This window comes from Sebastes fasciatus, unplaced genomic scaffold, assembly GCF_043250625.1.
Source record: "Sebastes fasciatus isolate fSebFas1 unplaced genomic scaffold, fSebFas1.pri Scaffold_32, whole genome shotgun sequence".
In the NCBI taxonomy this organism is placed as follows: domain Eukaryota; kingdom Metazoa; phylum Chordata; class Actinopteri; order Perciformes; family Sebastidae; genus Sebastes; species Sebastes fasciatus.
In genome coordinates this window covers 131,071-148,570 of record NW_027428189.1, presented here as the reverse complement: position 1 = coordinate 148,570, position 17,500 = coordinate 131,071, and the positions used below count along the sequence as shown (strand labels likewise).

Below are 17,500 nucleotides of genomic sequence, written 5' to 3'. Positions count from 1 at the left end.
CATGACGACCTCATGACGACCTCATGACGACCTCTGATGACCTCATGACGACCTCATGACGACCTCTGATGACCTCATGACGACCTCTGGTGACCTCATGACGACCTATGGTGACCTCATGACGACCTCTGGTGACCTCATGACGACCTCATGACAACCTCTGGTGACCTCATGACGACCTCTGGTGACCTCATGACGACCTCATGACGACCTCTGATGACCTCATGATGACCTCATGATGACCTCATGACGACCTCTGGTGACCTCATGACGACCTCATGACGACCTCTGATGACCTCATGACGACCTCTGACGACCTCAGATGACCTCATGATGACCTCATGACGACCTCATGATGACCTCATGACGACCTCTGGTGACCTCATGACGACCTCATGACGACCTCTGATGACCTCATGACGACCTCTGGTGACCTCATGACGACCTCATGACGACCTCTGGCGACCTCATGATGACCTCATGACGACCTCTGATGACCTCATGACGACCTCTGGTGACCTCATGACGACCTCATGACGACCTCATGACGACCTCATGACGACCTCATGACGACCTCTGGCGACCTCATGATGACCTCATGACGACCTCTGATGACCTCATGACGACCTCATGACGACCTCATGACGACCTCATGACGACCTCTGATGACCTCATGACGACCTCTGACGACCTCAGATGACCTCATGATGACCTCATGACGACCTCATGATGACCTCATGACGACCTCTGGTGACCTCATGACGACCTCATGACGACCTCTGATGACCTCATGACGACCTCTGGTGACCTCATGACGACCTCATGACGACCTCTGGCGACCTCATGATGACCTCATGACGACCTCTGGTGACCTCATGACGACCTCTAGTGACCTCATGACGACCTCTAGTGACCTCATGACGACCTCATGACGACCTCTGATGACCTCATGATGACCTCATGACGACCTCTGATGACCTCATGACGACCTCTAGTGACCTCATGACGACCTCTAGTGACCTCATGACGACCTCTAGTGACCTCATGACGACCTCATGACGACCTCTGATTTCAGGTCCTGGGTTGTGTTTGAATAGTCCTGTTCTCTTAGGAAGGTTCCTGACTGAGTGAAATGACCCTCTCAGTCTCTCAGTAGCAGCCGTGAGGAGAGCTGTTCCAATTCACCAAACGTTAAGGAGCTTCAATGCTTCCTTTACTATCTCCTTTAGGACACACTGGAGCATCCTTTACCAAAGGAAAGAAGCTTCAATGCTTCCTTTACTATCTCCTTTAGGACACACTGGAGCATCCTTTACCAAAGGAAAGGAGCTTCAATGCTTCCTTTATTATCTCCTTTAGGACACACTGGAGCATCCTTTACCAAAGGAAAGGAGCTTCAATGCTTCCTCTATTATCTCCTTTAGGACACACTGGAGCATCCTTTACCAAAGGAAAGGAGCCTCAATGCTTCCTTTACTATCTCCTTTAGCAGAGAACACACTGGAGCATCCTTTACCAAAGGAAAGGAGCTTCAATGCTTCCTCTATTATCTCCTTTAGCAGAGGACACACTGGAGCATCCTTTACCAAAGGAAAGAAGCTTCAATGCTTCCTTTATTATCTCCTTTAGGACACACTGGAGCATCCTTTACCAAAGGAAAGGAGCTTCAATGCTTCCTCTATTATCTCCTTTAGGACACACTGGAGCATCCTTTACCAAAGGAAAGGAGCCTCAATGCTTCCTTTACTATCTCCTTTAGCAGAGGACACACTGGAGCATCCTTTACCAAAGGAAAGGAGCCTCAATGCTTCCTTTACTATCTCCTTTAGCAGAGGACACACTGGAGCATCCTTTACCAAAGGAAAGGAGCTTCAATGCTTCCTTTACTATCTCCTTTAGGACACACTGGAGCATCCTTTACCAAAGGAAAGAAGCTTCAATGCTTCCTTTACTATCTCCTTTAGGACACACTGGAGCATCCTTTACCAAAGGAAAGGAGCTTCAATGCTTCCTTTACTATCTCCTTTAGGACACACTGGAGCATCCTTTACCAAAGGAAAGGAGCTTCAATGCTTCCTCTATTATCTCCTTTAGGACACACTGGAGCATCCTTTACCAAAGGAAAGGAGCCTCAATGCTTCCTTTACTATCTCCTTTAGCAGAGGACACACTGGAGCATCCTTTACCAAAGGAAAGGAGCTTCAATGCTTCCTTTACTATCTCCTTTAGCAGAGGACACACTGGAGCATCCTTTACCAAAGGAAAGGAGCTTCAATGCTTCCTTTATTATCTCCTTTAGCAGAGGACACACTGGAGCATCCTTTACCAAAGGAAAGGAGCTTCAATGCTTCCTTCACTATCTCCTTTAGGACACACTGGAGCATCCTTTACCAAAGGAAAGGAGCTTCAATGCTTCCTTTACTATCTCCTTTAGGACACACTGGAGCATCCTTTACCAAAGGAAAGGAGCTTCAATGCTTCCTCTATTATCTCCTTTAGGACACACTGGAGCATCCTTTACCAAAGGAAAGGAGCCTCAATGCTTCCTTTACTATCTCCTTTAGGACACACTGGAGCATCCTTTACCAAAGGAAAGGAGCCTCAATGCTTCCTTTACTATCTCCTTTAGCAGAGGACACACTGGAGCATCCTTTACCAAAGGAAAGGAGCTTCAATGCTTCCTCTATTATCTCCTTTAGGACACACTGGAGCATCCTTTACCAAAGGAAAGGAGCCTCAATGCTTCCTTTACTATCTCCTTTAGCAGAGGACACACTGGAGCATCCTTTACCAAAGGAAAGGAGCTTCAATGCTTCCTTTACTATCTCCTTTAGGACACACTGGAGCATCCTTTACCAAAGGAAAGGAGCCTCAATGCTTCCTTTACTATCTCCTTTAGCAGAGGACACACTGGAGCATCCTTTACCAAAGGAAAGGAGCTTCAATGCTTCCTCTATTATCTCCTTTAGGACACACTGGAGCATCCTTTACCAAAGGAAAGGAGCCTCAATGCTTCCTTTACTATCTCCTTTAGCAGAGGACACACTGGAGCATCCTTTACCAAAGGAAAGGAGCTTCAATGCTTCCTTTACTATCTCCTTTAGGACACACTGGAGCATCCTTTACCAAAGGAAAGGAGCTTCAATGCTTCCTTTATTATCTCCTTTAGCAGAGGACACACTGGAGCATCCTTTACCAGAGGAAAGGAGCTTCAATGCTTCCTTTACTATCTCCTTTAGCAGAGGACACACTGGAGCATCCTTTACCAAAGGAAAGGAGCTTCAATGCTTCCTTTATTATCTCCTTTAGCAGAGGACACACTGGAGCATCCTTTACCAAAGGAAAGGAGCTTCAATGCTTCCTTTACTATCTCCTTTAGGACACACTGGAGCATCCTTTACCAAAGGAAAGGAGCTTCAATGCTTCCTTTATTATCTCCTTTAGCAGAGGACACACTGGAGCATCCTTTACCAAAGGAAAGGAGCTTCAATGCTTCCTTCACTATCTCCTTTAGGACACACTGGAGCATCCTTTACCAAAGGAAAGGAGCTTCAATGCTTCCTTCACTATCTCCTTTAGGACACACTGGAGCATCCTTTACCAAAGGAAAGGAGCCTCAATGCTTCCTTTACCATCTCCTTTAGCAGAGGACACACTGGAGCATCCTTTACCAGAGGAAAGGAGACAATAACATCCCACAATGCCTTGCGGCTGCAGCATTTAAAGCGACGCAGCGTTCATAATAATAAACTAGATGCTGATCTTGCATATTATTTTCATCCACTAACTGTGATTCATGTTTAATCTGAGTGGACGGTGACTTTCTATTTAAGGAATGATTTATTTTGAACATGTAACAAATACCTCAGTAAAACACAAAACAAGAATAACTAATCAAATGAACAGTAAACAATCAATGAACTAATAATCAATATGAATAAATATGAAGTGTGAAGAAGTCCAGCCTCCACTTCCAGTATGTGATCCTACCTCTTCTCCAGAACTCCACCAGTTAACTCTATATGGATCATCTAGTCCTGTTTCTTGGTAATGAGGTGATGTTTGTCCTCGTTAGGTCAGATGATCTTTAGGATCTGTTGATAGAGTGTTCCAGCAGCAGTATCTCTCTTTAACACACCGCAGGTGAAGCAGTCTGTCACTGAAACACCTGTTTAATACCGCACGGGGAGAAGCAGCGCCTTTTGTAGTCCATCTTCACAACATTGTAGTTTCACCACAGCAGACTGACGTCACTAACATCCGCCGTCTAGTGAAGGAGTCTAGTGAAGGAGTCTAGTGAAGGAGTCTAGTGAAGGAGTCTAGTGAAGGAGTCTAGTGAAGGAGCAGTCAGACTCCTTCTGAAGTCTCCTTCTCTTCTCTCCTTGACCTCACGACGTTTCCAGGTTCTGCTGTTGAACGTTTCAGATAAACCTCAGTGAAAAGGAGACACTACACCCCGGAACCAACATGGTCCCTGTTCAGTGGAGAGTCCAGTTCAGCGGCGGGACAGACCACGATGGGGACAGACCAGGTTTGTCTTTGACATATTGGACTTTTAGATGTTAAATAAATAGAAGACATTTCAGTTGTTAAGTCCTCGTCTTTGGAAAAGACTCATTTAGTCCAGGAGGTTCAGGGACTAGAGGAGGCCTGGTGGAGGCCTGGTGGAGGCCTGGTGGAGGCCTGGTAGAGGCCTTGTCTCACATGGTCATTAGTGGACCCTCGTGGGCCTGTCCATCAGAAGTGGACATGTCCAGAGTGAGGATTAGGCGGCTGTCCCGGGGGCCCGTCCTGGAGCAGGTTCCTGTCCAGCTGCCTGCTGATGGAGTAGTGCTGGGCCAAAGACTCGTCCGTCCACTCGGTCCTGGACAGCAGCTGGTCCATGTGAGGACCCAGAGTCCGATGTGGAAGTGGGTAGGGACTGATAGTGGGGTCCCGCTCCAACAGGGACTGTCCAGGGGCTCGATGTGGCCCGTCAGGTCCATACGCTGTACCCGTCAGTATAGAAGGGTCCCGCTCCAGGGGGGTCTGCAGCCCCTGGGTCTGCTCGCCCATCTGGTACAGCTGCTTCTTATGGATCTGAATGTGGTCCTGGTCCTGCTGGTCTAGTCTAGCATGGCACAGCTGCTTTTTGTGATTCTGAATGTGGTCCTGGTCCTGGTGGTCCATCTGGGCCTGGTACTGCTGTTTCTTTGTATTCTGAATGTGGTCCTGGTCCTGGTGGTCCATCTGGGCCTGGTACTGCTGTTTCTTCTGGTTGTGGGTGTGGCCCTTGCCCTGTGGGTCCATTTGGACCTGGTACTGCTGCTGCTTCTTCTGGTTCTGAATCTGGTCTTGCTGTTCCTGGTTCTCCTGAAGGTCCATCTGGGCATGGAACTGCTGCTTCTTTTGGCTCTGGATCTGGTTGTGGACCTGGTTCTTGATGTCTTTCCAGTGTCGCCCTCTGAGGACAGGCTCAAGGTCCAGGCAGCGCTGACAGACCTCCTTCCCCGGTACTGACTGGACCAGCACGTGGACTCCCAACTGTCTCCAGACCGCCTCCTTCTCTGCAGATGACCAGGGGCGACGTCGGACCTTCCCAGGAGCCACGGGGACTGAAAGACAAAGCAGGTCTCTTAAGGATCAGACAGACCTCCTGGACTCATGTTAGTAGTAGATCTATGGTCCGCTGAATCCAGGAGGACTCACCTGAGACAGGAGTCTGCAGCCTGGACTCTGGTGGACTCATGGAGGTCCCCGGTCGGTTACTGCCCCGGGATGGAACTACAGACAAGCAGAGAGACAGCATCATCTAGTGGACCACTAAAGCCACTACGTAGTCCGTGCAGGGACGGGGGTACAGAAAAGCCAGGTGTGTATTTACAGGTCAGGATCAGGATCAGGATCAGGATCAGGATCAGGACTCACCCTGTGGTCTCGGGTCTGCCTGCCCTCCATCTGGCTCTTTACTCTTCTCTCTTCTCGGTTGGACTGATGGGTTCTTCGTCTTCGCTCCGTCTTCTGGAGCGGCTAGAAAAACCAACACAGCGGTGAGTCTGCTGGACTGATCCGGTTCCTGATGGGGGTCTGGTATAAAACCTGAACCCCAACAGAGACCAGAGTCACAGAAATGATCCGGTCCCTCCTCCGGTTCTTCCTCAGGTGTTACCTGCGTCAGGGTCCGGGTTCAGCAGACCCAGGTTGTCCCACTCCCTCCCCAGCAGGTGGTAGAAGTCGGTGGTCTTGGCCGCAGCCTCCCAGTCTCCGTCCTGCAGACTCTCTCCGATGGCGATTTCACACACCGTCTTCAGCGTGGTCTTCACCGCCAGCGGAGGGCGGCTCCACCGGTATCCCGAGGCCTTTCTGGCAGCGGCCAGCGCCAGGCTGAGGCGGCCCGGAGCCAGAAGGTCCTGCAGGGTCTGAACGCCAGAGTCCAGAGATCTAGCAGCGAGGAGGAACCTGCCGAGCTCACGCAGCTTCTGACTGACGTAGTCGTACCTCCTCTGGCTCACCTCTTCATTACCCATCAACTGGTTTCCATACTTACAGATCAACCAATCAGACTTCACCTGGACACAACGAGGAACAGTGAGGTCAACACACAGACAGACAGGCAGAGAGAGAGAGACAGGTAGAGAGACAGGTAGACAGACAGGTAGAGAGAGAGACAGACAGACAGGTAGACAGACAGACAGGCAGAGAGAGAGAGAGAGACAGGTAGAGAGACAGGTAGACAGACAGACAGGCAGAGAGAGAGAGACAGGTAGAGAGACAGACAGACAGGTAGAGAGACAGGTAGAGAGAGAGACAGACAGACAGACAGGTAGAGAGACAGGTAGAGAGACAGGTAGAGAGAGAGACAGACAGAGAGAGAGACAGGTAGAGAGACAGGTAGACAGAGAGACAGGTAGAGAGACAGGTAGACAGACAGGTAGAGAGAGAGACAGGTAGAGAGAGAGAGAGAGACAGGTAGAGAGACAGGTAGACAGACAGACAGGCAGAGAGAGAGAGAGAGGTAGAGAGACAGACAGACAGGTAGAGAGACAGGTAGAGAGAGAGACAGACAGACAGACAGACAGGTAGAGAGACAGGTAGAGAGACAGGTAGAGAGAGAGACAGACAGAGAGAGAGACAGGTAGAGAGACAGGTAGACAGAGAGACAGGTAGAGAGACAGGTAGACAGACAGGTAGAGAGAGAGACAGGTAGAGAGAGAGACAGGTAGAGAGAGAGACAGGTAGAGAGACAGGTAGAGAGACAGGTAGAAAGACAAACAGGCAGAGAGACAGACAGGTAGAAAGACAGGCAGATAGAGAGACAGGTAGAGAGACAGACAGGTAGATAGACAGACAGGTAGAGAGACAGGCAGATAGACAGACAGGTAGATAGACAGACAGGTAGAGAGACAGACAGGTAGAGAGAGAGACAGGTAGAGAGACAGACAGGTAGAGAGACAGGCAGATAGACAGACAGGTAGAGAGACAGACAGGTAGACAGAGAGACAGGTAGAGAGACAGACAGGTAGAGAGATAGGCAGATAGACAGACAGGTAGAGAGACAGGCAGATAGACAGACAGGTAGATAGACAGACAGGTAGAGAGACAGACAGATAGGTAGAGAGACAGGCAGATAGACAGACAGGTAGAGAGACAGACAGATAGGTAGAGAGAGACAGGTAGAGAGACAGACAGATAGGTAGAGAGAGACAGGTAGAGAGACAGACAGATAGGTAGAGAGAGACAGGTAGAGAGACAGACAGGTAGACAGAGAGACAGGTAGAGAGACAGGCAGATAGACAGACAGGTAGAGAGACAGACAGGTAGACAGAGAGACAGGTAGAGAGACAGACAGGTAGACAGAGAGACAGGTAGACAGAGAGACAGGTAGAGAGACAGGCAGATAGACAGACAGGTAGAGAGACAGACAGATAGGTAGAGAGAGACAGGTAGAGAGACAGACAGGTAGACAGAGAGACAGGTAGAGAGACAGGCAGATAGACAGACAGGTAGAGAGACAGACAGGTAGACAGAGAGACAGGTAGAGAGACAGACAGGTAGAGAGACAGGCAGATAGACAGACAGGTAGAGAGACAGACAGGTAGACAGAGAGACAGGTAGAGAGACAGACAGGTAGAGAGACAGACAGGTAGAGAGACAGGCAGATAGACAGACAGGTAGAGAGACAGACAGGTAGACAGAGAGACAGGTAGAGAGACTGGCAGATAGACAGACAGGTAGAGAGACAGACAGGTAGACAGAGAGACAGGTAGAGAGACAGACAGGTAGAGAGACAGACAGGCAGATAGACCAGCATACAGACCTGGTGTGAGACGTGGTCCTGGTTCATACGGTGCAAGACTTCGCTGCAGCTCTCCGATGCTCCGCTGGAAATCGGAAGTAGGCGAGATGCCGCCGCCTGGACCCGACTGCGCTTCCTGGGCTGGTCTGCCCCAGGGTCAGAGGTCACATTCTGATCCACACTGGGGTCAGAGGTCACGGGCCGCTTGGTCCCGGTCCGGTCCGTTGTGGTCGCGTCTCCCGAGGGGCAGGCGGGTGTGTCCTCCGAGGACTTGTCGGTCCCGTCGTCTGCTGGATCGCAGGCCGACTTACCTGTGGGGTCAGAGGTCGAGTCCTTCACGGGGTCAGAGGTGGTCTCTGCTGAGGAGGCGGAGTCTTTAGAGGGGTCAGAGGTCAGCTTCTTACGACAGGAGGCCTGATGTTTCCAGAGATCAGCACGGAGGAAGAAACCGAGACACAGCGGGCACGGGAGGTAGTTCCTCGCATCCACCTCCTCCGACGGCTGACGCCACGGCACGATCTCACCGGTGCCCTGTCTGATCACCTGAGAGACAGACAGGTAGTCAGGTAAACAGAGAGACAGACAGGTAGAGAGACAGACAGGTAGTCAGGTAAACAGAGAGACAGACAGGTAATCAGGTAAACAGAGAGACAGACAGGTAATCAGGTAAACAGAGACAGACAGGTAGTCAGGTAAACAGAGACAGACAGGTAGTCAGGTAAACAGAGACAGACAGGTAGAGAGACAGACAGGTAGTCAGGTAAACAGAGACAGACAGGTAGTCAGGTAAACAGAGACAGACAGGTAGTCAGGTAAACAGAGACAGACAGGTAGAGAGACAGACAGGTAGTCAGGTAAACAGAGACAGAGAGGTAGTCAGGTAAACAGAGACAGACAGGTAGAGAGACAGACAGGTAGTCAGGTAAACAGAGACAGACAGGTAGTCAGGTAAACAGAGACAGACAGGTAGAGAGACAGACAGGTAGTCAGGTAAACAGAGACAGACAGGTAGTCAGGTAAACAGAGACAGACAGGTAGTCAGGTAAACAGAGACAGACAGGTAGTCAGGTAAACAGAGAGACAGACAGGTAGTCAGGTAAACAGAGACAGACAGGTAGTCAGGTAAACAGAGACAGACAGGTAGTCAGGTAAACAGAGACAGACAGGTAGAGAGACAGACAGGTAGTCAGGTAAACAGACAGACAGGTAATCAGGTAAACAGAGACAGACAGGTAGAGAGACAGACAGGTAGTCAGGTAAACAGAGACAGACAGGTAATCAGGTAAACAGAGACAGACAGGTAGTCAGGTAAACAGAGACAGACAGGTAGTCAGGTAAACAGAGACAGACAGGTAGAGAGACAGACAGGTAGTCAGGTAAACAGAGACAGACAGGTAGTCAGGTAAACAGAGACAGACAGGTAGTCAGGTAAACAGAGACAGACAGGTAGTCAGGTAAACAGAGACAGACAGGTAGTCAGGTAAACAGAGACAGACAGGTAGTCAGGTAAACAGAGAGACAGACAGGTAGTCAGGTAAACAGAGAGACAGACAGGTAGTGAGGTAAACAGAGAGACAGACTTGTAGTCAGGTAAACAGAGACAGACAGGTAGAGAGACAGACAGACAGGTAGAGAGGTAAACAGAGAGACAGACAGGTAGTCAGGTAAACAGAGAGACAGACAGGTAGTCAGGTAAACAGAGACAGACAGGTAGAGAGACAGACAGACAGGTAGTCAGGTAAACAGAGACAGACAGGTAGTCAGGTAAACAGAGACAGACAGGTAGTCAGGTAAACAGAGAGACAGACAGGTAGAGAGACAGACAGGTAGTCAGGTAAACAGAGAGACAGACAGGTAGTCAGGTAAACAGAGAGACAGACAGGCAGAGAGACAGACAGGTAGTCAGGTAAACAGAGGCAGACAGGTAGAGAGACAGACAGACAGGTAGAGAGGTAAACAGAGACAGACAGGTAGAGAGACAGACAGGTAGTCAGGTAAACAGAGAGGCAGACAGGTAGTCAGGTAAACAGAGAGACAGTCAGTCAGACAGACAGACAGGTAGAGAGACAGACAGACAGGTAGTCAGTCAGACAGACAGACAGGTAGTCAGTCAGACAGACAGACAGGTAGAAAGGTAAACAGAGAGACAGACAGGTAGTCAGTCAGACAGACAGGTAGAGAGACAGACAGACAGGTAGTCAGTCAGTCAGACAGACAGACAGACAGGTAGTCAGTCAGACAGACAGACAGACAGGTAGAGAGGTAAACAGAGACAGACAGGTAGAGAGACAGACAGGTAGTCAGGTAAACAGAGACAGACAGGTAGAGAGACAGACAGGTAATCAGGTAAACAGAGAGACAGTCAGTCAGACAGACAGACAGACAGACAGGTAGAGAGACAGACAGACAGGTAGTCAGTCAGACAGACAGACAGGTAGTCAGTCAGACAGACAGACAGGTAGAGAGGTAAACAGAGAGACAGACAGGTAGTCAGTCAGACAGACAGACAGGTAGTCAGTCTGACAGGTAGTCAGTCAGACAGACAGGTAGAGAGACAGACAGACAGGTAGTCAGTCAGACAGACAGACAGGTAGAGAGGTAAACAGAGAGACAGACAGGTAGTCAGTCAGACAGACAGACAGGTAGTCAGTCTGACAGGTAGTCAGTCTGACAGGTAGTCAGTCAGACAGACAGGTAGAGAGACAGACAGACAGGTAGTCAGTCAGACAGACAGACAGGTAGAGAGGTAAACAGAGAGACAGACAGGTAGTCAGTCAGACAGACAGACAGGTAGTCAGTCTGACAGGTAGTCAGTCTGACAGGTAGTCAGTCAGACAGACAGGTAGAGAGACAGACAGACAGGTAGTCAGTCAGACAGACAGACAGGTAGTCAGTCAGACAGACAGGCGAACACACCTCGATGTTGTGCATGTAGTTGCCACGGCAGCGCAGGTGCTCCAGCAGTAGGTGGCGTTGTTTGGATCCCGTCGGCAGCGTGCTGGCGGCGACCACTTCCTGTTGGTCGGCGTGTTTCCTCAGCAGGTGGCGAGCGATCTTCACCTGCGGCCGCCGACAGAACACGCAGTAATGCTTCTTATCCCACCGCCGCTTCCCGTCGCTCCACGTCCTCTTCACCGTCACGCCCTCCTTCTTCTCCTCCTGGCCCCGCCTCTTCTCCCTGTGGCCCCGCCTCTTCTCACCTGGGCCCCGCCTCTTCCCTCTCTGAGCCCGCCTACCTGAGGCAGCGGCGGCGGCGGCGGCCCTGCGGCGGGTCCGGCGGCCGGTGGGCTTCGTGGGTTCTTCATCAGGAGAGGAGGTCTGGTCCGAGGCGTGGAGCTCCGTCTTGTTCGCCATGGCAACCTCTCCCTGGTAACAGAGGACCTGGTGTTATATGATGGGACAGCGTGTCTGTACCTGGACCAGGTCTAATCTCAGGTAAACACACCTGATGATGGTTAGTTAGACTGTTACCATGGCAACCTCTCCCTGGTAACAGAGGACCTGGTGTTATATGATGGGACAGAGTGTCTGTACCTGGACCAGGTCTAATCTCAGGTAAACACACCTGATGATGGTTAGTTAGACTGTTACCATGGCAACCACTGTGACGTCAACAAGAGTAGAACTAGGACTCCCTATGTTGCATGAAGTCCTTCACCAGACTCCATGCAAATACCTGGTAATTTAACGTTCGTCCACCTGTCAGCACGCAGCCTGAGCTGGCAGGAACACATCCACTGTGATTCATACATATTCACTTAGTACTCTTCAGTTCGGCATGAAGCAGAACACATTCCCTTTACCATGAGGGCTGGATCTCAGCCTGCAGGACTCCAGCCAGCAGGCTCAGCCCGGTTAGAGCCTCCGTGGTACCGGTCCGGTGTCCGGTCCGGTGCGTTAATAACACGTGAATAACACGTGAATAACACGTGAATAACGGATGGAGAGGCTGTCTGTGGAGGTCAGACAGGACCGTGTCCGATAATGGAAGCATGTTTACCTTCAGACTGAATGCTAACCGTTAGCATCATCACTGTTAGCATTGTAGGAGCTAACGAGGAGCTAGCTACTTCCGGTGCTGTTAAACAGAACCGAGCAGCTGCTAACTAACACACTGACCCAGGAAACACCCTCACCTGATGCTCACCTCCACTACCAGCACCTCTTCACCTGATCCTCACCTCCACTGCCAGCAGCTCCTCCACTACCAGCAGCTCCTCCACTACCAGCAGCAACAACCCATCATCACCATCCTCTTCTCCTCCAGCTCACACCGCCCCCTACTGAACATCTACTGAACATCTACTGTACATCTACTGAACATCTACTGTACATCTACTGAACATCTACTGTACATCTACTGTACATCTACTGAACATCTACTGTACATCTACTGAACATCTACTGTACATCTACTGAACATCTACTGAACATCTACTGTACATCTACTGTACATCTACTGAACATCTACTGTACATCTACTGAACATCTACTGAACATCTACTGTACATCTACTGAACATCTACTGTACATCTACTGAACATCTACTGAACATCTACTGAACATCTACTGTACATCTACTGAACATCTACTGAACATCTACTGTACATCTACTGAACATCTACTGTAACATCTACTGAACATATACTGTACATCTACTGAACATCTACTGTACATCTACTGAACATCTACTGAACATCTACTGTACATCTACTGAACATCTACTGAACATATACTGTACATCTACTGTACATCTACTGTACATCTACTGAACATCTACTGTACATCTACTGAACATCTACTGAACATCTACTGTACATCTACTGAACATCTACTGTACATCTACTGAACATCTACTGAACATCTACTGAACATCTACTGTACATCTACTGAACATCTACTGAACATCTACTGTACATCTACTGAACATCTACTGTAACATCTACTGAACATATACTGTACATCTACTGAACATCTACTGTACATCTACTGAACATCTACTGAACATCTACTGTACATCTACTGAACATCTACTGAACATCTACTGAACATATACTGTACATCTACTGTACATCTACTGTACATCTACTGAACATCTACTGTACATCTACTGAACATCTACTGAACATCTACTGTACATCTACTGAACATCTACTGAACATCTACTGTACATCTACTGAACATCTACTGTACATCTACTGAACATCTACTGAACATCTACTGTACATCTACTGAACATCTACTGTACATCTACTGAACATCTACTGAACATCTACTGTACATCTACTGAACATCTACTGAACATCTACTGAACATCTACTGAACATCTACTGTACATCTACTGAACATCTACTGTACATCTACTGAACATCTACTGAACATCTACTGTACATCTACTGAACATCTACTGTACATCTACTGTACATCTACTGAACATATACTGTACATCTACTGAACATCTACTGTAACATCTACTGTACATCTACTGTACATCTACTGAACATATACTGTACATCTGCTGTACATCTACTGTACATCTACTGAACATCTACTGTACATCTACTGAACATCTACTGTACATCTACTGAACATCTACTGTACATCTACTGAACATCTACTGTACATCTACTGAACATCTACTGAACATCTACTGTACATCTACTGAACATCTACTGAACATCTACTGTACATCTACTGAACATCTACTGAACATCTACTGTACATCTACTGAACATCTACTGTACATCTACTGTACATCTACTGAACATCTACTGTACATCTACTGAACATCTACTGTACATCTACTGAACATCTACTGAACATCTACTGTACATCTACTGAACATCTACTGTACATCTACTGAACATCTACTGAACATCTACTGTACATCTACTGAACATCTACTGTACATCTACTGTACATCTACTGAACATCTACTGTACATCTACTGTAACATCTACTGTACATCTACTGTACATCTACTGAACATATACTGTACATCTGCTGTACATCTACTGTACATCTACTGAACATCTACTGAACATTTACGTAACATCTACTGTACATCTACTGTACCATCTACTGTAACATCTACTGTACATCTACTGAACATCTACTGAACATCTACTGTAACATCTACTGTACATCTACTGTACATCTACTGAACATCTACTGTAACATCTACTGAACATCTACTGTACATCTACTGAACATCTACTGTAACATCTACTGTACATCTACTGAACATCTACTGTAACATCTACTGAACATCTACTGTACATCTACTGAACATATACTGTACATCTACTGAACATATACTGAACATCTACTGTACATCTACTGTACATCTACTGAACATCTACTGAACATCTACTGAACATCTACTGTACATCTACTGAACATCTACTGAACATCTACTGTACATCTACTGAACATCTACTGTACATCTACTGAACATCTACTGAACATCTACTGTAACATCTACTGAACATATACTGTACATCTACTGAACATCTACTGTACATCTACTGAACATCTACTGAACATCTACTGTACATCTACTGAACATCTACTGAACATCTACTGAACATATACTGTACATCTACTGTACATCTACTGTACATCTACTGAACATCTACTGTACATCTACTGTACATCTACTGAACATCTACTGAACATCTACTGTACATCTACTGAACATCTACTGTACATCTACTGAACATCTACTGTACATCTACTGAACATCTACTGAACATCTACTGTACATCTACTGAACATCTACTGTACATCTACTGAACATCTACTGAACATCTACTGTACATCTACTGAACATCTACTGTACATCTACTGAACATCTACTGTACATCTACTGAACATCTACTGTACATCTACTGAACATCTACTGAACATCTACTGTACATCTACTGAACATCTACTGTACATCTACTGTACATCTACTGAACATATACTGTACATCTACTGAACATCTACTGTAACATCTACTGTACATCTACTGTACATCTACTGAACATATACTGTACATCTGCTGTACATCTACTGTACATCTACTGAACATCTACTGTACATCTACTGAACATCTACTGTACATCTACTGAACATCTACTGTACATCTACTGAACATCTACTGAACATCTACTGTACATCTACTGAACATCTACTGAACATCTACTGTACATCTACTGAACATCTACTGTACATCTACTGAACATCTACTGAACATCTACTGTACATCTACTGAACATCTACTGTACATCTACTGAACATCTACTGAACATCTACTGTACATCTACTGAACATCTACTGTACATCTACTGAACATCTACTGAACATCTACTGTACATCTACTGAACATCTACTGTACATCTACTGAACATCTACTGAACATCTACTGTACATCTACTGAACATCTACTGTACATCTACTGTACATCTACTGAACATATACTGTACATCTACTGTAACATCTACTGTACATCTACTGTACATCTACTGAACATATACTGTACATCTGCTGTACATCTACTGTACATCTACTGAACATCTACTGTAACATCTACTGTACATCTACTGAACATCTACTGTAACATCTACTGAACATCTACTGTACATCTACTGAACATATACTGTACATCTACTGAACATCTACTGTACATCTACTGTACATCTACTGTAACATCTACTGAACATCTACTGAACATCTACGTAACATCTACTGAACATCTACTGAACATCTACTGTACATCTACTGTACATCTACTGAACATCTACTGTACATCTACTGTACATCTACTGAACATCTACTGTAACATCTACTGTAACATCTACTGAACATCGACTGTACATCTACTGAACATCTACTGTAACATCTACTGTACATCTACTGAACATCTACTGTAACATCTACTGAACATCTACTGTAACATCTACTGTACATCTACTGAACATCTACTGTAACATCTACTGTACATCTACTGAACATCTACTGTAACATCTACTGTACATCTACTGTACATCTACTGTACATCTACTGAACATCTACTGTACATCTACTGAACATCTACTGAACATCTACTGTACATCTACTGAACATCTACTGTACATCTACTGAACATCTACTGAACATCTACTGAACATCTACTGAACATCTACTGTACATCTACTGAACATCTACTGTACATCTACTGAACATCTACTGTACATCTACTGAACATCTACTGAACATCTACTGTACATCTACTGAACATCTACTGTACATCTACTGAACATATACTGTACATCTACTGAACATCTACTGTAACATCTACTGTACATCTACTGAACATCTGCTGTACATCTACTGTACATCTACTGAACATCTACTAACATTTACGTAACATCTACTGTACATCTACTGTACCATCTACTGTAATATCTACTGTACATCTACTGAACATCTACTGAACATCTACTGTAACATCTACTGTACATCTACTGTACATCTACTGAACATCTACTGTAACATCTACTGAACATCTACTGTACATCTACTGAACATCTACTGTAACATCTACTGTACATCTACTGAACATCTACTGTAACATCTACTGAACATCTACTACATCTACTGAGCATTGCTACTGAAACATCTACTGACTGAACATCTACTGAACATCTACTGAACATCTACTGTAACATCTACTGTAACATCTACTGAACATCTACTGTACATCTACTGAACATCTACTGTAACATCTACTGTACATCTACTGAACATCTACTGTAACATCTACTGAACATCTACTGTAACATCTACTGTACATCTACTGAACATCTACTGTAACATCTACTGTACATCTACTGAACATCTACTGTAACATCTACTGTACATCTACTGTACATCTACTGAACATCTACTGTAACATCTACTGTACATCTACTGAACATCTACTGAACATCTACTGTAACATCTACTGAACATCTACTGTAACATCTACTGTAACATCTACTGAACATCTACTGTAACATCTACTGTACATCTACTGAACATCTACTGTAACATCTACTGAACATCTACTGTACATCTACTGAACATCTACTGTAACATCTACTGTACATCTACTGTAACATCTACTGTACATCTACTGAACATCTACTGTAACATCTACTGAACATCTACTGTAACATCTACTGTACATCTACTGAACATCTACTGTACATCTACTGGAAC

The 17,500-nt window shown here is 46.3% G+C and overlaps 1 protein-coding gene across 1 annotated transcript; it reads right to left on the bottom strand.

Moving 5' to 3' along the window:
* Window positions 1–4,047: 4,047 nt before the first annotated feature.
* On the bottom strand, window positions 4,048–12,517 carry LOC141763723 (uncharacterized). The gene is made up of 7 exons (XM_074628412.1): window positions 12,457–12,517; window positions 11,192–11,641; window positions 8,297–8,818; window positions 6,149–6,548; window positions 5,908–6,009; window positions 5,689–5,763; window positions 4,048–5,594 (listed from the first exon to the last, which is right to left on the bottom strand). Exons 2-7 carry the CDS (start codon window positions 11,627–11,629, stop codon window positions 4,738–4,740), a joined length of 2,394 nt encoding a protein of 797 aa, XP_074484513.1. The 5' UTR covers window positions 11,630–11,641; window positions 12,457–12,517; the 3' UTR covers window positions 4,048–4,737.
* Window positions 12,518–17,500: the final 4,983 nt, after the last annotated feature.

Coding starts and splice junctions, on each gene's coding strand:
- LOC141763723 (XM_074628412.1), bottom strand. CDS start 11,629: ATGGCGAACAAGACGGAGCTCCACGCCTCGGACCAGACCTCCTCTCCT. Junction 8,819..11,191: donor ACTACATGCACAACATCGAG/GTGTGTTCGCCT, acceptor TCTGTCTCTCAG/GTGATCAGACAGGGCACCGG. Junction 6,010..6,148: donor GAACCCGGACCCTGACGCAG/GTAACACCTGAG, acceptor TGGTTTTTCTAG/CCGCTCCAGAAGACGGAGCG.